The sequence below is a fragment of the Micropterus dolomieu genome, linkage group LG18 (assembly GCF_021292245.1).
Source record: "Micropterus dolomieu isolate WLL.071019.BEF.003 ecotype Adirondacks linkage group LG18, ASM2129224v1, whole genome shotgun sequence".
Taxonomy (NCBI): domain Eukaryota; kingdom Metazoa; phylum Chordata; class Actinopteri; order Centrarchiformes; family Centrarchidae; genus Micropterus; species Micropterus dolomieu.
The window spans coordinates 2,368,996-2,393,181 of record NC_060167.1 but is presented as its reverse complement, the minus strand read 5'-3'; the positions used below and the strand labels follow the sequence as shown (position 1 = coordinate 2,393,181).

The following is a 24,186-nucleotide window of genomic DNA, read 5'->3' as shown; positions in this document are numbered from 1 at the left end:
GGAGCCCTGGGACAAGCAGATAGAGGCCTGGACCGAGCTCAGCTGGGGGAGCTGGAGACAAACCAACAGCACAACAACAGACCACCACGACAGCGACGCCGCTAGAACAGCTGGTGTCACCACGCCCTGCACAACGCCACAGCTACCGTCGACACACACCATGATGCCCCCAGCACACTGTTGGCATCAGCAGACAGCGATCTGTTTACTGTCTCCTCTCTGTGACCCAGTTTATGTCTCTGTTACTTTCTCCACTTCAGAACGGTGTAAATGCCTTTTTAAAAGTACTTTTCACATCCTTCACGCCGTGGGTTTCATCTCATTCTGACGAAATGTAACATGTAAAAGGATTCCTGACGCACTAAACAAACCAGACCGTACATACTTGTTTTTCATCTTTATCTTGTTCACAGTCTTTTTACTTTTAAAGTTTTTTTTTTTCTCTTCTGCTAATGTTCCTGCCACGGGGCGAATGTGTAAATGTTTACATCCCTCACATCTGGGACAGAAAGCTTATTTGCTTTGTTGGCACAAACAGAATGTCAGAGTAATGCATGCTCGCCGGGTTTCCCTGCTCCTGCACAAGTGTTTGTTTTGTCTAAACCGGTTAATGTTGAATGAGGCGACTGCATCTGCATCCACACGCCAACCTGCAGCCAGCTGGAGAGGCGGTTTTCAGGTGTGCCAGTGTAAACAAATCCCTTTCTGCTCTGTATTTTACGGGCAGCAGCAGGCTGGAAGTGAGCACGTGGAAGAAAATCTAAGAACTATTTTGGCAACAGGTTAAAAGTTAAGATAGAAAGTGAAGCACAGTCAAAGTTTAGCTGCTTTAAAACTCATCCAGGGATTCAGGAAAGTGGGGAAAAAAAGAGCAGGTGCAGGTCGAGGTATTAAAATATTCTCCTTTGTGGTCCGTTTTATTCCATCCAGAGAAAACATTATAAACCAGCTGTGTGGAGCGCTCGGCATGACTTCCTCTCACCTCGTGTAATTAGTTTAGCCCATAGCTGCACCTTTGTACCTCCAACACAGACACAAGTCGTCTCCGAATGTTAGATCCTGGTTTGGTTGGTGACTTTTATCACTGGGTCGTCTCGTTTGATCCCTTGTTTGATTCCTCTTTTCAAGTTTCAGGCGGGCATAAAAGTCATTTTCCTGTGAAGGAAACGGAGTCTGAGGCTCAAGATTGTTCTTTTCCAAACGTGATGAAGGAGGCTCGTCGTAGTTGTAGCACGTCTTTGTTTTCTCGCCAAGTCGGGTGTTGTGAGTCACAGCCCCAGCTGTCTGCCGTCCACAGCCCGCCCCGAGTCCAGGATCAGATTTTCAAAGAAGTCACCATCTATCTAGTCCACTTCACTTCACTCGCAGGCAGCGGCAAACGCCTCACGCTCCACTCACACACTCTCTCGTCTGCGCTGTTGCTCACTGTGTCTTTGTCCTCCGGCTAATTTGTGCAAAGCCAGTCCTCTGTTTTTTCTTCTCGGCAGTGGGAGGATGCAAGGCTTCACGCAGGAGAGAAATCTCGCTTTGCTTTCTGTAAAAATCCCAAGCATGAAACATGCAGCCTCTTTATCATCTCCTCCTCCTCCGGGGCTCAAACAGCTCACAGATACAGAGAGAAAAGTTGTGGCCAGATGCGAGTGCTGCGTCCAGATGTGCGTGTTAGCGGAGGCTGAGCCGTGTGCTGCCTCCCGTCTCTTCACCGCTCGCTCTCAGCTCAGCTGTGAGCTCCGTCTTCTGGTGCTTTCGCGGCTCCTCCTCCCTCTCTCTCTCTCTCTCTCTCTCTCTCTCTCTCTCTCTCTCTCTCTCTCACAGCATCCTCCGCCCATCAGACCTTTCTCCTCCTCCTCTTCTCTCTCCTGTTCTCCTCGTTTTACTTCTTCACTCGCTTTCTGTCTGTTTCTGTTTCAGTCTCTCACTGTTGGCTTGTCTCTCTCTCTCTCTCTCTCTCTCTCTCTCTCTCTCTCTCTCTGATGGCTTATTTTGCCAGCAGAGCAGCATTATGAGTGATTGGTGGTTGTGATTCTGGAGGGAATCTGATTGGCCAGAGGGAGATGCACATGAGGAAAACACGACTGTGTCTCTTCTGCAAACATAAGTCGGGCCCATATTTGGTTTTTAAGGTGCTTATTATACCTTTGTTTGTAGACCAGATGATCATTCTTACCTGTGTATTCATGATAAGTAAACTTAAAGCGTGCCAGTTGTAAATCTTGTCTGTTAAGCCAAGTTCTCGGCAACTTACATGTGCAGACTACATAAACGGGCACTACTGTTACTAAACGACAACATAAAATACAGCAAGTTAGTGCTGAATGCTCAGGTTGATATTACAGCCTGATAATTTGACGTCAGCAGCTGTTTGCACTGTTTTGTCACAATTATAGGAGCTACATTGGTGTGATGCGCGGATCGGCTCTTATAATAGCCTATCTGAAGAATCATGTACGCCCCCAATCATCCACCCGGCCCCCGGCCCAACTAATTATTTTCTCAGATTTATCCCACCTCTACCGGTCCTTTTAACTTTGCAGATGATCTTTATTGTGTTGATGTACGAGTGTTACGTTTCATGAATAAAGAGGCTGTGTCAACGTGCACGATAAAGTCACAGCATTTAACAACATTTAAGCAGCAAAACTAAAAACTTTACAACTTTACAACCTGTCGGATGTGGACACTGAGCGTAGAACCGTTTTTCAAGTAGAAATGCGGGTAGCGACGGTGCGCCCGCACGGCATTCATTTAAGTTGATCGTGTTGGATTTTATTTATACATACATACATATAATTACGGGGGTCACCCTGGACTGGTCGCCAGTACAAAGATAATACCTGATATTTTATTTATTGTTTTTTTCAAAAAGAAAAACAAACACACATAGTTTCTAAAATGTATCGCACATCAAAATACCACAGTAAACTGCACCTAATATAAGACAAGAACAGGAAACGAGGACAAAAGGAATAGACCAGAGACGGTATATATTCTACATAATATTATATGTACCCAATTGTACTCTAAGCAATACCTCATATTATACGTAGACACATGTACAGACGTGGACAAAATTGTTGGTACCCTTCCATTAAAGATAGAAAAACCCACAATTGTCCCTGAAATAACGTGAAACTGACAAAAATAATACTAAATACATAGACACAGCGTGGTTCAGCTGAATCATTTAAAAAAAAACAACTAATGAAACTCTCCTGGACAGAAATGATGGGACCCCTAGAAAAGTAATAAAAATAAATAATAATTTGACTATAGAGACATGTTAAACTAAGGTGTGTCCTGCAGTTAGTATCTTCATGACTTCACACTTATAATCAGTCAGTCAGCCTCTTAAAAGTGTGAAAGTAGTCACTGTGCTGTTTGGTATCATGGTGCGTACCACACTGAACATGGACCACAGGAAGCTAAAGAGAGAGCCGTCTCAGGAGATTAGAAAGAAAATGAGAGACCAGCGTGTTTAAGGTAAAGGCTAAAAGACTCTCCAAGCAGCCTGATGTTCCTGAGACTGCAGTTGCACATATTATTCAGAAGCTCCCTGGACGTGGCCGCAAGAGGAAAATTGAAGACAAAGATAATGTGAATGGTAACCAAAGAGCCCAGAACAACTTCCACAGACCTTAGAGGGGACTTAATGGACTCGCTGGAGGACACCACTGTTGCAAGCTAACCATACGAAAGCATGTTGACAAGCCGCAAAGCTTCTGGGAGAATGTCCTTTGGACAGATGAGACAAAACTGGAGCGGTTTGGCAAGTCACATCAGCTCGCAGATGCAAAAATGAAGCGTAGAAAGAAAAGAACACCGGAGCTGCCGGGAAGCACGGAGGAGGCTCGGTTAGGTTTTGGGTGTTGCTTTGCTCCATCTGGCACAGGGTGTCTTGAATCTGCGTACAATGAAAACTCAAGACTGTCGAGGCGTTCTGGAGCGAGATGTGCTGCCCCGTGTCTCGGTCGTGGGTCCTCCAACAGGGTAATGACCCAAAACACAGCTGAAAACACCCAAGAATGGCTCAAAGTAAAACATTGGACAGTTTGACGTTATTTCAGGGACCATTGTGGGGTTTTCTTTCTTTAACAGAAGGGAACCAACAGTTTTGTCCACGTCTGTATACATTATTTATCTTTTTTTTTGAAGTGTAACCGGTGCAACTTTTTGTTACTGTTACAAAAGGGCCCCATATTTTCATGTCGAGATCCATCAGCTTATTACATAATCTTTGATAGTTTTCACCAACCGTTCCTTCAATGACGGATCTCCTTAAGTTCTCCAGTGTTGCAGCACTATCCTACATCTAGTAATCCACGCGTTGGTCCTTGTACCAGCGGCGAGGTCATCGCCGTATTGGTGCAGGTGATAATCGTGGGGCATTAATACAACATGTGTGCGAGAGAGAGCGCCACAAGTAGCATCACATCTCCGACACAAGAAGAGCTCGCACCGCACCGTTTGTCAAAGCTCTTCACACTAACGCTGATCCTCTTGTTTCAAGTCTGTCTGCAGGGCGTTGTACGATGGAGGAAAGAGATTGCACAATAGATCACGGAGATCAGATTACTTTTTGGCCAGATCGCCCACCCCCCTTTTTCTAAACGATTCTTCCTCTTCAGATCTTTCAGCCTGTCAGAAATGAAAACTATTAGCTGGTGTCACAGCCGCACCCTGTACATATCTGTTCATGTATTATTCATAGTGGGTGGTCTGTTGCTAGAATGCATGCAGCAGTTTTACAAATTAAGGAATTAATAGGATATAATTCTGTATTGATTTGTGTCTTTGTGTCTTTGCTTTACAACAGTCCTGTTGCTGTTTTGAGGGTTTTTATTTTTACAACATGTTCTTAATGAGAAACGCAAACATGCGGATATTATTGAATAAATAATATCTGTACCAACAGGCAACAGAAGGAAAGTGTGTGTTTATTGCTGGAATAATCGTACTTTTGTTATGTTCATTTTGAAATTTCTAATCCATCAGGCTGTGACTGGTTTTTAAAATTATTATTCCATTAATATATTCAGGTTTAAATTAGATTACAGCATCTTAAATTCTTTGTTTTGCCTCTTTTAGATGTTTTTTCCTCCCCTGTAGTCCGTGATGATGATGAAGTCACACCTGCAGATCCGTGTCCAATCCTCCTTTTGTGTTTCTGCTTGTTCAGATAATCTTTCATCAGGACGTCACCGGTCTGTCTCGGTCAGAACCTGCTGCTGTTAATCTAACACACACACACACACACACACACACACACACACACACACACACACAAAGGTTTCTGTGCCTGTGTGTGGCTAAATATCCTGACATAACTCGTTTGCATAATTATTCTTTCTAACCTTTGTGTGACCTTTTAGTTGTGCAGTTAAAGAAACGGATTCAGGTCGAGACGCAGGGTAATTTATTTAAATCCTCTTTAGTTGAATTGTTTTCAAAAGGAGGTCGGATGAGCTGAAATGTCTGCTCAGTCGTGCTGCTGCTTCTCACACATTCACATTTTTGTCCCTTCTGTTTTTCTGCCTCAGAAGGTTAGCAGGGAGGAACCCATCAGTGCCGACACAGGATCAGTGTCTGCTGTAGAAATATCTGCAGCATGCTCTGCTTATTTCTGCTGCTGCCTCTGACTCTCTAAGCAGTACCTGAGGACTTGAAAATTAAAAATAATCCAGCTGCGTGACTCTTGTAAATCCAAACAGCTGTTTTTGGGGGCAGATCCTGAACATGCATGTTTTTTTATGTTGCTGTTTAATATGAGCTTTAGTTTCGTTCCTGTCGGGACTCAAACTGTTCACTTCTCACAGCATCAGCCAACACCAGAGCAGCTGTGTCTGTATTTCTCTCCAGAAATAATTGGACGCATCTGGGCTGCTGTTCCCTGATTCCTGCCTGTGAGGTGTCGTTAAACGATGTGACAGTGCGGTCGATTCAGGTTGTTTTTGTATATTTGTTTTTTTATAATTTATTTATTTAAAATGGACAATGCACATAAATCAACATGACAACTTATGTAAATGTACCAGATTCAGCCGTACAGGCTTATTTTCCTCTGCAGTCCCTGGCAGGTTGATGACTTATCAGAAAACGGCAAAAGAAACACAGAGCACAAAAGCACAAACGGAAAGCCCAGGAGCGCAGTGACAGAAGCACTGCTGCAAATTATGACGGCATATTTGATTATCCAGTAACAATTGCTTTATAGCTTTGGAGAAGGAGGTGAGAGGTGACGTGTTCCAGGTGTGTGCTGCTCGAGAGGAGAAGGCTGACCGTCCTGAGGAACCTTTTCTGTATGATATCTTACCGGCACCTCTGGCAGAAGCTCCGGTAGCTGAGTTAAGAGTTTCTTTAACATATTCAAATTTGATTATGTTTTCCCACTTCCCACAAAATTGGTAACAATTAACATACTTCTTAAAATTTTACAATGACGATGACACGAATCTGACTTTTTATCCAGTGTTTTTGAAACCTGTTTATAAAGTGCTTCTCCCGACTGTAGTGTGGCGCTACCTGTGTGTGTCCAGCTGGTCGGACAGTAGTAGAAGGACCGTGGCGTTGATGTAAATCTCTGTAGTTAAATTATTCCTAACGTGTGTGATATTTGCCAGTTTAGACTCATTTTAATTTCCCTGCAGCCGACCCCAGGTGTGACAGAGGAGAGATGAACAGGTGGCAAAGATGACGACTAATGTGTGTAATTATCTTTAAATAAACAGTTTAGTCTGCAAAATGTCATTGTAATAGATAATAATAAAAAGTCAGACAGTCGGCCCAAACTCTAAAGACGCTGTTAAATTAGTTTTTATTTTCTGTGTTTAGTTTGACAGCTTCAGAATAACGTGTTGTTATGGTGGTTTATAAAGACTGTGTACGGTCCAACCTGCCACTTCATTATCGTGCTTTTACTTCACCTAAAAAAAACAACATATCACTTCTCATCACCTGCTGAACCAGAGAGCGAACACAGCAGCCTTCGTTCCGCCCTGCTTCACAGGACGTATTTGCTCTTGTGTGTGTGTGCAGAGATCTGCGTTTCCCTGCTGTCGCTCTGCATGCGTTATTACTCATGGTGTGGGGACTGGCCTTCGTTATGCAGGCCCCAGCAATATAAATCATTAAAGTTTAGGGTGAAGACTTTAGGTTTTAGGTTAGAGTGATGCCTCGTGCAGACTACACGACTTTCAGCGTCGGCCGATGGCCGTGCCGTTCACACGGCACAACTTGCCGTCTCGTGACGGGAGTCTTGATGTCGTTGTGGCGTTCACACTACGTGACTGATGGGTGACAGGGGGTCACACGCTACAGGAGCTGACAGCGTCCGCCGATCGTTCGCTGATTTACCCCTGATCACAGCCTGACGGTCGCCGAGCTCTCCCGACCGGCAAATGGGGCTTAAAATCCTGTAGTGTGAAGTGTGGGCTTTAGTCTCCAGGGAATGAATGTAAGTCAGCGTAATGTCCCCAGAAGTGATGGAAACACTGGTGTGTGTGTGTGTGTTCTAGGAGCTGGATTCAGGTCTTGGTCACGGTGTGTGTTTCATGCTGATCTCCTGTCACAGGGGATTAAGATCAGAAACTCACAGCCAGGGACACACACACACAATCAGCCCAACACTCACATCTTATTCACGCAGGTACACACCTGTCAGAAGGTTTGAACGTATGAAGACATCAAACTCACACAAACACACTCTCTTCTTCTACACAAAAAGCCTGGATCATTATTTTACCCCGACACCAGTTATTAGAGCTGTAAGCTACTTTCAAGACCTCCTTCCTCAAAACAGCGTGATGTTCATTTAGTAAATTATGGTCCCATTTAGAGGAACATAGTCCGTAGAGCAGGGGAGGCTTCAGGGCGGGGCGTTTAACGAGCCGTTTACTTGTTTTTTGGGAGCTCTCTGTGTTCTTGTGTCAGAGCTTTAACCTCCCTCACAATGTGTTTTCACTTCGTCTTGTCTTGTCTCTGCGTCGGTTCTCCTAAAAGACACAGTCAGGAGGCGGCTGTACAGATGCACCTTGCAAACTATCTCATCTAAAAATGGTCACAGCTGGTTTAAAAAAAACCAAGATGGCCAACGGTGGCTACCTCCGCATACAGTCTGTGGTTTAAACCAGAGACGTTTTAAGAGGAGACACGCCACTTAAAAAAAATCCTCAATACAGATCTATAGGGGAGACCTGTAACACCAAAGATGGCGGTTGTATGCACATATCCCGCCCCTCCTGCTAGAAACCCAATCATCTGCTTTTAACAGCCGAGCTGGGAAACGTATTAAGCCAATCGTGTGGTTCCACTGATGTAAAGGTCTACCACACATGCAGAGAAGTGCAAGCGGTGGGGAAAAACACTTTGTAAACTTTATTTTGGGGCCAAAGTAGCAAATTTGTTAAGCTATTTTTGTCAGATTTTACTGCTGATTCTATACATGCAGTGTTTAAATCCAGTCATGGATTATCTCACAAAAGTGAGAGCACCCCTCACATTTTAGTAAATATCTGATTATATCTTTTCATGCGACCACACTGAAGAAATGACACTTTGCACCGATGTAAAGTAGTGAGTGTGCAGCTTGTATAACAGTGTAAATCTGCTGTCCCCTCAAAATAACACATCACACAGCCGTTAATGTTTAAACCACTGGAAACAAAAGTGAGGACACCCCTATGTGAAAATGTCCAAATTGGGCCGTAAGTGTCAAGATTTTGTGTGACCACCAATTTACCAAGATGGCTGCCGAGTGGCGGGACTTTCCTCTATAAGGACAGTTATGAAGAGGCACATTTCTGGTTTCCCGTTTTACAGTCTCGCCACAGATAATTTTTTTTATTACTTCAAGTACTCTCCACAGATCCCTGCCAGTCAGACCGAGGTTAATATTCACGTATGTGTTGCTTCATTAAAGCCACTTTGACAGGCCGTCAGTCATCATGAGGTAAAACCTGCTGACCGTCAGACACTCGGTCCGGTGGGCGCTCGCCGCCTTTTGTCTTTTCTTACACGTTTTCCCTGCAGTTTATTCAAGTGTCCATTATTTCTACTATTCATTCATGTTCAGGAAGTTTTAATTTGCCACTTGAATAATGTGCCTTGTGGTTATAATAATTACCCTTTTGTTGGCTTATAATTAAAGAGGGAACACAATGGACTGGTGTTGACTTGAAGCACAGACACATGAGGTGACATTTTCCAGCCCTATAATAAGACTCGCGCCGCTCGTCCGTACAACGATGTCTATCACAGGATGTTCTTTTCATCCATGCCTGGTCCTTTTCACTCCGTTTGGATAAAATCAGGCTGGTGATCATTTCTTTGTTGCATCATGGAAACCAACGGGAGAGAGAGGTGGAGGTAAAAGGAGGGATACATGTGAAGATGAGAGGGAAAGAGTCCCTCGGCGTGAAGTGTCGCGGCTGTAATGATAAGGTCAAAGTAGATTTCACTGGAAAATGTCACCGTGTTTCTCCACGCCGGTCCCTCCGGGTCCCTCCTGTGACTGACACGGGTGACCTATCAGCAGCCGAGGAGCCGATAAATGTTTCCAGAGAGATACGTGGACTTCACAGTATACCAGCTGAGAGAGGAGCGAGGTGGACAGCTGACCCCTTTTAAAACAAGAGCCACGTTAAAGGTCGTTGATATGCATTTGATGGCTACATTTAAAATATCAAGCTGACAAACGGAGGCTAAAGCTGACAGGTCTCAGGTAGAGCTGCAACGATTAGTCTGTTAATTGATTATTTAATTATCAAATTAATCGCAGGCTAATTTGATAATCCTTTAATCAATCTGACTCATTTTTCTTGAAGAAAGAAAATTCAAATTCTCTGATTCCAGCTTATTAAATGTGAATATTTTCTGGTTTCCTTTTCTCCTCTGTGACAGAACCCTGAATATCTTTGGGTTGTGGACAAAACAAGACGTTTCAGGACGTCCTCTCAGGATTTGGGGAAACACAGATCAACATTTTATAGACCAAACAGCTGATGTGTAATGAAAATAATTAGTTGCAGCCCCGGTCGCAGGTCATGATGATATGGTAACAGACGCAGGCTAATGCTGGCAGAAATAAAGATACAGGATATCTGTAGGATGGAGGCAGTCGTGGTGTTATGGGTGGCAGTGGCGCAGTGGATAATGCATGGCTTTGACCAGGGTTCGATTCCCACTGCGACATCCACCAATGCGTCCCTGAGCGACACCTCACCCCTAGATGCTCCAGAGGCGTGCAACATCTGACAAATATAGCAATTGTAAGTCGCTTTGGATAAAAGCGTCAGCTAAATGAGTTATTATTATTATTATTATCATACAGTATTATGAACACAAATGTAATGCAGAAGGTAATTTTGTTTTAAAATAACCCGTGGAAGGAAAAACATACTTGAACCAGCAGCGACTCCCACGCGGCGCATGTTCCAGTCCTGAACAGGTGATTCACTGTAATAATAATAATAACAGCCATTAGTTAGCTAATGACACGGCTCTGGTGATAACACCGGCGTGCTGCTGGAGGTAGCCGTGCACAGCCGGTATCAGGTGCGTGTGCACGCGGTCGTGTACGTACTCATTTCACTTGTTGTGCTGGAGCTGAGAGAGATGGTGGGCGGGAAGAGACGGTTTGCATAACTGTGTGTGTGTGTGTGTGTGTGTGTGTGTGTGTGTGTGTGAAATACCTCTTTTCTTTCCTGTGCTACAACCTTCAAACACAATAACACCACAGCGTCCTTTCACACCACATCACATGCAGCACTCCTCAAAATGTACACTCCTCGAAACAACCCACGCTTAACAAAAACGCTCCCTCCACAAAAGTGCATTTAAACTCCCCCCCCCCCCCCCCCCCCCCCTCATCCTCCCCACATGTTCCATTATCAGCCAGTAAACACTGGGGCAGTGGTGATAAGTGTTAGTGTTGCCCAGCTGCAGGTAAAAAGGGCCGGAGCTCCTGTGTACATGCCAAGCAACCAGCCCCCCCCCCCCCATTCAGCAGGCAGAAAACAACTTCTCCCATCACGCTGCAGCTTCACCACAGGATTTTTTATTTATTTCTTTTTCTTGGAACTGAACCACAACAAATCAAAAAAATTCTGCCTTTTTCTGCTTTCACGACTCCTTTTACTCACTCGGTCACACTCAATCTCACACCGACACGATCTTTTGCCTCCTCCTCTCACCTCTTCTGTCTTTACCTGTCTGATCTTGTTCTGATCCCATAAAAACCATCACTCTCTCTGCCTCCCTCTCTCTCTCTCTGTCTGATCCATCCAGCGTTCGTTCAATCACTGGTGCTAATCAAACACCCCCCTCTCCCCCCAGATCTCCCCTGCAGCGCCACTCAATCTAACCTCTCTGCATCAATCTTTTATAGCAGGGTTTTCCACGACGCCCACTCTCTCCCTTTTGTCTGTTCCCATGATTGATACTGTGCTCTGCTCTCTCCCATTTATTATTTTTAGACTCTTCTTCATGCTTAGCTGCCACGAAGCCAGCCGTGGGGTGGTGGTGTGTTGGTAGGTGTAGGTACGCTGCGGCTTCTGACTCCACAAAATCTCAGAGCCAGAATATTTTCACGTCTTATAGCTGCTGCACACTGGAGGAGCTTTAAATCTTAACCGATTTCTTTATATTTTCATTGCAAGAACGCACAGTCAATTATGTCAGAGTGGCTACTTGGGATCTCACAGAAACATCAGATAAAAACCTCTGGAGGAGGTTTGAGACGCACTCCAGCCAGATGGAAATCTGGTCTGTAGTACTTTATTCTTTCGCCAAATCTTCTGTAACTTCGGAACAGGCCATCTGCTTCATTTTTACACGCGCATGCCCAGTGTACGTGAACGGCCAGTAGATGAGCATTTTCAGTCGTTTTAATGTAAACGGATGTGCAGCTAAACTGCAGGCGTGGACGGAGATCATATTCGTTTTAAAACTAAAAACTAAGTAGTGTGCATGAGGTCTTAAGCGTGATTTCTACTCTGCGTCAAGTCTATGTGCCTACAGCAGTTACCCATGTAGCTGTGCATTTATGCAAGATTTAATTTGACTTTAATATTTGTAACCCACAGAAAACAAACTTTGATACGCAAATATTTCACTATCTATGAATATGTATTTTTACATTTGTAATGTGTGACTTCTACACACAAAACATATGCTTTCTGTCAATTTGTGGGTCATGTTACATGTACATGTTGTAATTTCCTTTTTACACATTTGTGGAATTTTGTCCAATGTGTGCTGCGGAGATCTGTTTAAGAAAAAACAAACAAAAACCACATATCTCACTACCCAATTTGTGTTGTGTAAAATCATATCCACAAAAATACAACTTACTCTGTACACACATATTTTAATTTCACATAGAAAAGTGTTATTTACGCATTTTTGGATCAATTTTTACGCACAAAACAGTTTTTGCACATTTGTGGATCATTTCCTGTCAATTTGCAGGTCACGTTACATTTGTGACTTCCTTTTTACGCATTTGTGGGATTTTGTCCACTCTGTAAACAGAGATCTGTAAACAGAGATCTGTAAATGTGAGAGCAGTTTATTAGCTACACCAGCAGGTGGCGGTTGCCCACCGTGAGTTGTAAGAATATCCATTGCAGAACCCAGAGTCGTCTGAGGGAGACAACTGGACTCTTCTCTGTCTAAACTTTTCTGTACAAGTGTGTATAGTTTACTATTGGATACTTTCGCTCTGCATATTTACAGACCTTTTTCGGCTTTTGAAAGGAGGCAATGACAGAAAAAACCGTGTGAAGCAGATTTAGATGGTTGACATTAATCCTGGACTGATTCCTTCTGAGAGCAACATGAAAGATGGCCGACTGATTACCTTTTTATAAATGTCCCCGTGCTGCCGGCGTGTTTTTGTAGTTTAGGAGTAATAAAATTATTTTCCTAACGGCAAATCCTAATCTGCAAAACACGCTGATGAATGTTCTTTGTTTCCGTGTCTCGGCCTTGGTCTTCACCAACATGAGCGGGACAGAGAGGATTTGTGATTGGTGGATGTTCTTCCCTCTCTGTTCCCTGTTTGTCCTCTGCAGAGTTGACGAATCATATCTCGTCAGTTTGTTGCCTTCAGGTTCTCTTTAAAGGAACCGTACAAACGAACGCTCGATGCGTTGTGTTCTCCTGGAGTGAAATGTTGCTGGAATGTAACATGACCTCCTCTTTGCCCCTCAGGATCTCTCGAGCCGCCTCCGTCCTGCTCTCTGACCCCTGTTTCCAGCTCCACTCCATCCAGCACCTGTTAGGAGAGGGAGCAGAGTCCACCAGCTCCTCAGCAGCCATCACCTCCACCGCCCGTCCCGTCGTCGGGTCCCTGGGGTCGACCGTGGCCCCTCAGATCCCTTCAGCCGCTGGAAACGGCTCTTCGGAGCGGAAGCACTTCTCCCTGCACGCATGTGAGTGAAACGCTTTGTTGTGTAAAGCCTTTAGTGTCTCAGAGGGACCCGTGTGGCGTCTGAGAAAATGTCGGCGTCGGCGGCAGAGTTTGAGTCGGAAAGACGTGAGCTCACTGCAGGCTACGTTAGCCGCTGCTAGCACCACATAACTGTCAGTGGGAGAGTTGCATTGTGGGTAATGTAGGTTTTGAGAAGGAAGAAGAATGTGTGTTTTAAAAGAGAGGATGCTTCATTGATTTGATTTAGATCCTGTCCATCGTGAGTCTGCGTTAAATCTGTAGAAGACGAGAACAGAGGTGTCACGGAGGGAAAATAAATATTTCTGTTCTGGGTTTAGCAGAACGTCTCCCCTTCATGTCTTCGGCGTTGTCCTCTGTGTTCCCTTCACTCTCTCACTGTGGAGATCCGGTGTTTAAAATGGTTTTATTTTGATGTTGGACTTATTTCAGCCGTAAAAACCTAAAACCTTCAGAAATGTCTTCTTCAAACCTGAATTCACCGTGCGATCCTGAATCAGTAAATACATTTAGTCAAATAGTCTTCATCAGTTTTGGATTGTAATAAAGTACATTTACTCAAGTACTGTACAAATTTGAGATACTTGTACTTTAGTACAACATCTCAGAGGGAAATATTGTCCTTTTTACTATATTTATAGTACAGCTTCAGTTACTTTACTAATTAGGATTTTTTTAGAGTTTAAAAAATAGTTAGTTTGTTTTAGATTAAATAACCCATTAAGTTCAGCTGACAGGATTATTAGACTGACTGATTATTAAATGAACCCCACAACTTTGATGGTTTAAGACATTTTTCATGTTAAAACATTTAATGGTTCACAAATGTGAAGATTTGCTGCTTTTCATTTTAATTATTTGAGTTTATTTGTAATAATGTGGAGCTTTGGGCTGCTGGTTGGACAGAGGAAGCTTTGTGAAGGCGTCTCTTTGGGCTCTGAGTAACTGTGATGGCATTTCTCACTATTTTCACAATTTTTAAAATTGATTAATGGAGAAAATAATCAGCAGATTAATCCAGAATCAAAATAATCATCAGCTGCACTCTGATCCAACAAATGAGCTCCAAGTTGAAGACTTCTACTGTTAGTGGAGTAATTGTAAGTGATGTATTGCACTTCATCCACTGCTGGTCGGCATTAAAAGCAGCTTTTGTTTGCAGTGTGAAAACGACTCTCAGGTAAGTTGTGCTGCGTCTTTTTTTCTCTGATTTCCGAGCAGAATCATGGACATTTATCCTGGATTGACTTGGATAAAGATAAAGAAATCCTTAGAAAGTAAAAGTCAAACTAAATCTAAAAACATTATGTCTTTGTGTTGGATAAATGTGTGATTGTGACTCAAGTTGTCCCTAAAGATTGCTCGGTATAACGGAGACGTGGCTGCCTGTCAGTTAAGTGTTTGATTGTTTTATAGAGAACCAAAGATTGTATAGATATATTGTACGATGTGTTTTAATGTTGAGATCAAACTGCTTCAGCGTTAGACGGGAACGCTGTGAAGCTTTTCTTTTCCAGCTGCTGAGGTCACACGGCTTTAAGGACGCTTCAGGACAGTCACAGAAGTTACAAATCGATTTAGCTTCTCCTTTCAAAGTGGATCAGAAGTTGAGTCTGTGCCTTGGAAACCGGCCCGTTGTGTTCTTAATGTGATTTAGACTTCACTTTAATTTTATTTAGGGCCGCAGTCGTATTCATCATGGCCGCGGTGAACAATGCACTCTGCTTCTCCAGGCTTCTGCTGTCACTGTTATATTTCTTGTAAACTTGTTTTTATGCTGCAGTTTAGATTTTCTTTGTTGTCTGAAGCACTTTGTGTTTATAGGCTTCAGGCCGACCGGGGGCCACAGCAGTATTGGAGACTCGAGTGTGTGATTGCTTTCAGTCAGCGGATGGGTGGAGGGGGAAACACAGAGCAGTTACTTTCTGCAAATCTTTTTAACACTCAAACCAGTTTTTTGGTGAATTTCTCGTGGATTTAGTTTCAGGTTTTTCACACTTACAAACTGTCGGTACCAGATGATTCGGCTAAGTGGAGCAAAGACGTCCAGGTTAGGGCTGAAACGACTCATCGAGAAACTCCGAACAAGCACATTCTTTGCGCTGACGCTGTGGACAAGTGAAGGCGGTGTGATTTGATGGCGCCGATCTAAAAGTGGAGGAAGAGAGAGAAAATAGCGAGGGACGAAGAAGAGACAGGCCAGAGAGACAGACGGACAGAAAGTGTCCAAAGTCATCTCAAGCTAAAATAAAGCAGCAGCTCTGTTGCAACAGCACCACGGCATCTGAACTGAAACCACCTGGTCTACGAGGCCACGCAGCAGGACCCCAAATAAGGTAACGGTCCCGTTAGTATTTAACGTGAATCATGATTGTTAGTTGAGACGAAGGCTAGCAAAGGTAAGGCACAGTTCTTAGCTGTAAATGTAAAACCGTGCGTTTGTTGTTCTGGTTAGTTTGTGAGTTTGGGTTGTAACGTTACAGTGACGTGAGTCACACACATGACTGAGATCCACAGAGCAGAACCTTCAAGCAGAGATCCAGTAATCGAGCCTGACAGACAGAGCTGAGGGAGGCAGATGGAGAGACAGACAGACGGGTGGAGGGAATCAGAGACGTGCATCACCTGACGGGTGCAGAGGGAGACAACAGATTCACATCAGTGTTGTTTTATCGCCCCTGAATAATCACAGTAACACACGGTCAGTGTGTAGCTCTGGTGTGTTCATGATGTGTGTGTGTGTGTGTGTGTTTGGGCGAAGGCGTGGAGCCGCAGCTGCACAGCAGACGGCCAGGTGCCCGGTGGTTGAGCTGTCGCCACAGGGGATGGCCTGGTCAGCACGGCATCCTCCTCCGTTGCCATGGTAATGCACGCCGTTTCCATGGCCACTTTGGGTTGCATCATCTGGAGGGTGTGTGTGTGTGTGTGTGTGTGTGTGTGTGTGTGGAGGTCTGATTTTACTTAAATCCCCTATTCAGCATTTATACATAAACCAAATTAGGGCTTCACAAAAACTGACATTGGAATATTTTTCTTTTCTGCGAGTTATATTGCGATATGAAAGAACACAAGAATTGTCACCAGATGACTTTGGGCTGGACAATAAAACAATAACTATAATAATTATTTTCAATAACAATATAACAAATGTTCAACAAATGTTCAATAATTTTATTCATTTGAATTATACACAAATTAGGACTTTATTTTTTTAACAAAGATGTTTATTTTGTTGAGGAAAAAGGACTGAAAAAAGGTTTTACTTAATTTTACTTGTGCTTGTTTGTTGACAAAGATTTTATCATAATTGTTCTGAATGCTCAGATTTGTGAAGTAATTCACTGTTTGGCGAGTTTAAACCAATTAACCAACTTTCACTCAAGCAAAAATCAGCCTTTAAACCGGAAAGAAATAACGACTTGATACGTATCGTGAAAATTATCGATATCAAAACTTTTTATCGTGATAACATCTTTGGCCGTATCGTCCAGCACTAAGATGACTTGATTTGCTCTATTTGAAGAGAATCACGCTGCATAGAATTATTGGGTTTTGTGGTGGAAAATGCGTAAAGAATAAAAAGGTAGAAATTTAGATTTTTAGTCTGAAGACTTTTGAGTGCAAATCATCCTTTCTTGAGCTTGAATGCAAGTAAATATATTTTAAATATTAAATTAAATATAGCGATGCCTGCTTTTGTTGTTCGGTAAACTGATTAAGAACAGTATTGTCATGGTGATGGTGGTGGTTCGCTGTGCATGCACAGCAGAGCCTGCTTTGAGTAAATGAAGTTGCATCAGACAGACGTCTCTTGTAGATTAAAGAGAACCGTGCAAGTTTTCTTTTTGTATTAAGTTGCAAAAAAGTTGAGCTGTTTGAGGATTTACTTGACATCACAATGTTCTGCGATGTGACTGTTGCGCACGGGCAACAAATGTTAGTGATATTTTACATAAATAAACATTATATCTGTATTACATCACAGCTATATTTACTAGTTCTATTACAGATTAAGGTTTCGCATAGAAACCGTGTGATCTGTTTATAAGAAACGATGCATAACTTCAGATTAAACCACCCAAAGTATAAAGCAGTTCAGTTTAGCTCCACCCGTGCTGTAAGTTTGTTTGGCTGGTAAAACTTTTGTTCTTTTATTGAAGTTAAATTTGGATCTCGTGGGATCTGCGGGGTCGTCTACCTGCAGAGCTCCAGTGGTTTCTGAGCAGAAGTTCAGCATGTTGTCTGGTGGATTCCTCGTGTTCTGGTGAACTGACCGTGTGCGAAGGCGGTTTTCTTCCTGCTGCGTGTGAACGTCCTGCAGGTTAATTATCAGGGCTGGGTCTGTGAGGGATGTTGAGCTTTGCTCTGACTGAGTGGACAAACCGGTCCAGACTCTCTCAGTAACCTGTAAACTCTCCCTCTCTGTGTGAGTCATTTAAATGTATTCTGCACATTTCTGACCAGTTTTGTTTCCGAGTGTGCGCTCACATCTGTTTATTTTTGGCACGGAGCTCGTCTGTGACTTTTGCTTCGGGGTTGAAGTTATTTTGGCCGTTGCATTTATTTCTGTGTGCAGAGTTTTGGGTTTATCTGGTGTCATCTGTGCAGGCTCGGCTCAGGGTTTTTGGGATTTGAAATCCCTCCTACTGCTACTTGTCTTTGGCTTTTCCTCCGTTCTGCATATTTGTCGTTTTTAATGTCTTTGTCTTTTTGCTTTGTTGACCAGAGTCCAGAGGATGTTTTTCTTTTGGTCTGTGTCTGATCCTTTTAACCTCTATACAAAGGTACAAAGGTTGCAACTCAGACAACACGTTACTGGCTAAGATAGCCATGGAATAATTCATTTATACACGACTTTGTTTTGAAATCTGCATCATATATCGGTCATCGACTGCCCTTCCCTCTAAATACCAGCATTGAGAAACCCGTGTTGGTCAACCACTAGCGTCTGCACAGACCCGTTGTGTACGTGTGTGTGTAAGTGGAAGCTAGTTATCAGTAGCACTGATTCCAACCAGACGTTTGTTTTGGTTCATGTCATCCTATGTCCAAAATAAACCCCACACTGTCCCGCTGTTATGTGAAGCTCCAGGGCTTGTGTTTGTTAAAGTCCGCTGATAAACACAAGTGTAGAATAAATAAATTAAGCGAGCCACACGACATGCTGTTGAGTAAGGCTCTGTTCCAAGGCTGGATTTATTTATTTTCCTAAGTAGAACTGTTACAAATGTAAATGTGGCTTTGAATTTGATTTTCTCACATCTGGAACAGAACCTGGAATTTATGTTTCCCCTCACACGCCGTCCAGCTGCTGTCAGATTTAAATCAGAGTCAGGTAGGGCTTAACGATTATTTTGTCAGATATTGCTATATGCGTCACGAGTTTAGTGTGAACGGTCATTTCTGCATTTCCTTTTCAGTTTTTTCGGGGCTCTGCACCAAACAGCATGTTCCCTCACGTGTGGAGAACATTATTTGTGGGCCAGGGCGTCTCTCCTAGCACCACCGTGATCATTCATAATGGGATGTTGTGAGACAGTTTACCTTTTTATGAACAAATTGCAGCTCCTGTTACTTGGATATTTCCATTAAATTGTCCTCGGGTCCAATCAGAATGTGGCTCGTGTGTGACACGTGTCTGTTATTGTTCCTATTAGAAAGCCTGAGCCTGCGGTGGGACATAATGTCAGAGTAATGATGCACCAAGGGAAGGAATCCTTTCACTATTTTTTATGTTCAAGGATTATGTTGTGTTGGTGGGAGCACTCAAATCCCTGCAGCCTTGAATTTATTATGGATGAGATTCTGTGGTGTAGTAGAAGCACAGCGTTTCCTTTAGATGCTGAAGAGAAAGAGAGGCACGGATGGGAAAAAAAAAAGAATGAACCCGTCTCTTTCATTAACTTAAACTTTTTTTTATTTTCCAGTGGAGTATGCAGATGGTTTATTTAATAAATAACAGCGATGTGGTGTCAGCTCTCGTCCTCGGGGAGACGAGTAGAGCTCTTCTTTTTCTGTTCTGCTGGTTTTTTTGGATTTACAAAAGTACGGTACCGTCGTACAATTTTGAGGTACTGGTACTTGAGTATTTTAATATGATGCTGCTTTCTACTTCTACTCCAGTACTTTTCACTGCGCTTCATTTATCTGAAAGGCGTAGCTAAGATTTGACATAAGTTTATGAAATGCAACACATCGGGGCTCATGCATGATTCTTATTTATCGGTAGTTCTGCTAACATGCCAAAGAAAAATCTCTAATGAATGCGCAGTTTTAATTAAAGACATTTACCAGACAAATGCCCAAGAAACTGGACCCAACAATAACCATGTGTATCCTCATGGTCCGACTGACCCAGAGGAGGATGTGAGTAGGAGTTGGTGTGAATGAATGCACGTCTGTAGCGTCGGAAAACAGATGACCTTCATACAGATCCCGTGCCTGCACACACATGCTCAAGCTTTATTGCTTGTCTTTAAAATTTTAAATGGGTTGGCACGTTCTTACAGTACACACTCCTGTCAAAGCACTGAGGTCATCCAATCAGATGCTCCTCGATGTCCCCAGATCCGGGTTAAAAACTAAATGTGACCTTTTCGGTGGCTGCTCCTGATCTTTGGAACACTTTACCTGTTGAAATATGAATTTGCTCGGACTGCTGACACTTTGTGATCCTTGCTAAAGACTCATCTCTGTTCATTGGTCTTCAAACAGAGCTGAGTATTGACATTATTGACGTTGTTGTTGTTGTCGTGTGTATTTGTTGCACCTTCTTACATAAAATACAGCATTTAAAAACCCATTCATTCACTTTTAAACCTTTATGATTCTTCACAGACACATGAAAACAAAAAACTGATTATGTCTTAAACCTGTTTTGTCACAGCGGTGCTTTGTGCTAAATGCCAACATCAGCATGCTATCTTGCTCACAATGACGATGCTAGCATGGCAATGTTTAGCATGTATGTAGTTTACTATGTTCACTTAGTTTAGTGTGTTAGCATGCTAACTTTTATTAGCTAACAGGGCTCAACGTATAAACTTTTTTGCCAGACAATTTTTACTGGCCCTCCTTCCAAAAGTTACTTACCAGTGTTACAACAAAACCAAAGTTATGTTATACAGTTAACATGTTTAATTGGTTATTAAATACATCCTGGATATAAAAAAAAACTAAACTAAAATGTAATCACAGAATTACAAAATATAAAAAGCTTAACAAAACTATTTACTTTTAAAACAAAACATACTAACAGACTCGAACGTGACGTGCTCTCTCTCCTGAGAGCAGTGAATACAAGTCGCCTCTATACTGATTGACAGGTCGTCATGGTAGCGACCTGTCAATCACAAGGTAGTCCCGCCCCAAAAGCATATGCTGCTTTATCGTCTATTTCCCCCTAAATAGGACCATAATTTAGTCAGTGAACATCATGTTGTGGTGTTAGAATACTTGAAACTAGCGACTGTTGCCGCTTGATTGAGATTAGAGAAATAACATTTGACAACCACTCGTTTACGTCACTACAGATCTGGATTCCACAACGTTGCGCGCCAAGAGCTGCAAAGCAACTGCAGGATGTTGAGTTTCTAATTTTTTATTTTTTTTTAAATACTAATGTTCGGGCCAGTGAGTTGCTTGTTCAACTGTCCTGACATTGCTTTTTACTGGCCCCAGGCCTTCGGGCCACCGTTATTGTCGAGGCCTGGTTAGCATTAAACACAAAGTATAATAGGCTGGGGCTCCGAGGCCCGTATTAGAGCTCTGCGCAGGACTGTTTTCTTGATCCCGCTCCCGCAGATTTTGTGACCTACCGCTCCCGCAACATGTTTATCCACTCCCGCCTGCACCCGCAAACATTGTGAAATGCAGAGTAAAACAAAAAAGGACACAAATATTTGGGTATGCTATGCTAAATGTTCAGAATAACCAACATAAATCGTTGCATTCATTTTTGTCAGTAACAACTGAGAAGTTTTCCAAATTTCAGACTTGCCTTGCTTTGGTCTTGTATTGTATAAGCCTGTGTGACGGACGCCAGCGAGGAGGCTAAACCCCATAGTGCCCATGGGGTTTAGCCTCCTCGTCAGCGTGTCCGCTTCCCGTACACAAGGTTGCCGGTTTGAGTCAGGCCCATGCAGTGCATTCTCAGGAGCAGCCACATACACTCTAATCTTCTTTTCAACTTTGTTTGTTGACTCCATCTTATCAGTGCTACTGCGGAATCCGCAGTAGTGTTGTAGCCAAGACCCGCCCAAACCAAGACCAAGTCAAGACCAAGACTTTTAGGGGCTGAGAGCAGTCGAGACCAAGACCGAGGAAGGGCGAGACCGAGTCAAGACCAAGACCAGTTCCCTGCATTGCATGGCACGCAATAAAATGTGGAACAAGATCATAGGTAGTTCTTAAATTGATCTGAAAGATCCACATTCCCATTAAAACACCCACATACAAACACTAAGAGCTGAAATCAACGTCAGCATCGCAGGGAGAGGTGAAGCAAAATGTTTTACTTCCAATCAAAGTTAGGAGAACAAATCAGACAATGCAAAAGCAATTTATTGATATTCCCAAAGTTGTGGTGTTGACTGGTCTTGAAATAAAATCCAGAGTCCTCAATGACCGAGACCGAGACAAGACCGAGTACAAATGCAGTCGAGACCGAGACGAGACTAAGACCATCAAAAAGTGGTCTAAAGGCCAGTCTTAAGGCCAAGACCGGTCTCGAGTACTACAACACTAATCCGCAGTATATTTTTTAACCCCCTGCTCCCGCGCGAATTGTAATCGCCCACTATCCCAGTGCAGCTCTCTAGCCTGTACTACGGAGATGTTCAACAAACCCAGGATATGTGTTTGATATCTGGCTTCAATAACAGCCACGATCACTCTAAGAGGTTACACAATGCTGGTTTTAAACTCGGTAAGGGCATGAGCGCGACCACATGAAAGGGATGGTGGTTGCAGCAGATGACCGATCGCAAACGTGGATGTCCGAGCTGAAGGCAACACAGCTGCAGCTGCCACATGTAGGAAGGACAGAAGATCTCAGACTATGCGAATGTGTAAGTTAACAGGCTGATAATATCACTGCCCATCATTAGGAAACAAACAAGTCCCAGTTGGAAATTTCCACTGGAACGCCCCCTTAAGTCGGATTTCTGATTCAGAAAGTTGGGAGAACCTCACCAACACTGACATCAATATTCAAGATGAGTGAAAAAAAAACTGTAGTACTAAACTGTTGATTGCACTTCAGTCTTATTTGTGCCTCATTAAATCAGTTGAACACAGTACTGTCCAACTAACATCTGAGGTGTTTATATGTGCAAAATACCGCAAAATGCGTTATCAACTAGTATTGCTAACAATGGCTAAAATCATTGATCTTTGTCTTTAAACTAAAATCTGTTCTACTGGAATGCCGTCAACTCGGGTGTGACGACATTCCCAGCTCCAACTTCCAGCATTACTGGACCCTTTTGAATTTGTTTTCCTTTGTTGGACTTCTTACCTGGTTATGAGCCTGCTTCCTAGGAGCCCACAGACCCATATAATAATATATAACTTATAAATATTCTATATTACTACTTAGACCATATCATGGTGCGAAATTCCAATGTTTCTTTTTCTTGTAATATTAAATGGTACCTCTTAAATACTAAATTTGAACTTCAACCTCAATCAAACTACTCTGAACATAAACACACACTATCAGTGTACATATCCAGCAGTGTATCAGTACTTTGGAATGAAACACATCCTGCGTTGCCGGTAAAGCAACAGCTTTTTGCAGAGGCCTGACAAAGCTCCGCCCCTCACCTGACTCACCTGAGACAAACCAGGAAACAGTTTGTTCCTTTTCAGTTCTCAGAGAGAAGAGACGCAGCGACAGACAGACGGTAAGATTTACCTTCATTACAAAGCTGTGACTTCAACTGAGGGAGGACAGTTACAGGAGGGAGTACTGAAGTACTACAGTACTGAAGCAACCTGCTGCTGCCTGAAACACTCAGAGACTCACAGTGAAAGTAACTGAGGCAGCTTTCTACAGCAGGGAGGGAAACACAGCTGACTTCCTGTTGTAACCTGCTGTCTGCTGGGTTTTCAGCTTCAGAGACAAAATGGCTTCCAGATCAGAGGAGGATTTCTGCTGTCCGGTCTGTCAGGAGGTCTTCAGAGATCCTGTTGTTCTGTCATGTAGCCACAGCTTCTGTAAAGTCTGTCTGAAGAGCTGGTGGAGAGAAAAACAAGCACCTGAGTGTCCAGTTTGTAAGAGAAGATCTTCAAGGTCAGAACCACCTCGTAACCTGGTGTTAAAGAACCTGTGTGAGGCCTTCTTACAGGAGAGAGATCAGAGAGCTTCAGAGGCTCTCTGCAGTCTGCACTCTGAGAAACTCAAACTCTTCTGTCTGGACCATCAGCAGCCAGTGTGTCTCGTCTGCAGTGTTTCAGAAAAACACAGCAACCACAGATTCAGACCCGTCGATGAAGCTGCACGACAACACAAGAAGGAACTTCAGGAAACTCTGGAGCCCTTAAAGGAGAAGTTAAAGGTTTGTGAACAAGTTAAAGTGAAGTTTGATCAAACAGCAGAACACATGAAGGTCCAGGCCCGACACACAGAGAGGCAGATTAAGGAGCAGTTTAAGAAGCTTCAGCAGTTTCTAGAGGAGGAAGAGGAGGCCAGGATGGCTGCACTGAGGGAGGAAGAGGAGCAGAAGAGTCAGATGATGAAG

At 43.2% G+C, this 24,186-nt stretch overlaps 2 protein-coding genes across 2 annotated transcripts in view; both read left to right on the top strand.

Annotated features, from left to right (window-relative positions):
• The window catches only part of LOC123956638 (E3 ubiquitin-protein ligase RNF123-like), a 160,751-nt gene that overhangs the window by 105,268 nt on the left and 31,297 nt on the right, over window positions 1-24,186 (top strand). Inside the window, exon 34 of the mRNA XM_046028981.1 lies at window positions 13,207-13,427. Coding sequence (XP_045884937.1) covers window positions 13,207-13,427 — 221 coding nt within the window. The remainder of the gene's footprint in view (window positions 1-13,206; window positions 13,428-24,186) is intronic.
• LOC123956652 (E3 ubiquitin-protein ligase TRIM39-like) overlaps window positions 23,363-24,186 on the top strand; it is a 1,689-nt gene continuing 865 nt past the window's right edge. Inside the window, exon 1 of the mRNA XM_046029003.1 lies at window positions 23,363-24,185. Within this exon, the coding sequence (XP_045884959.1) occupies window positions 23,572-24,185 (614 nt within the window). The 5' untranslated portion in view covers window positions 23,363-23,571. The remainder of the gene's footprint in view (window position 24,186) is intronic.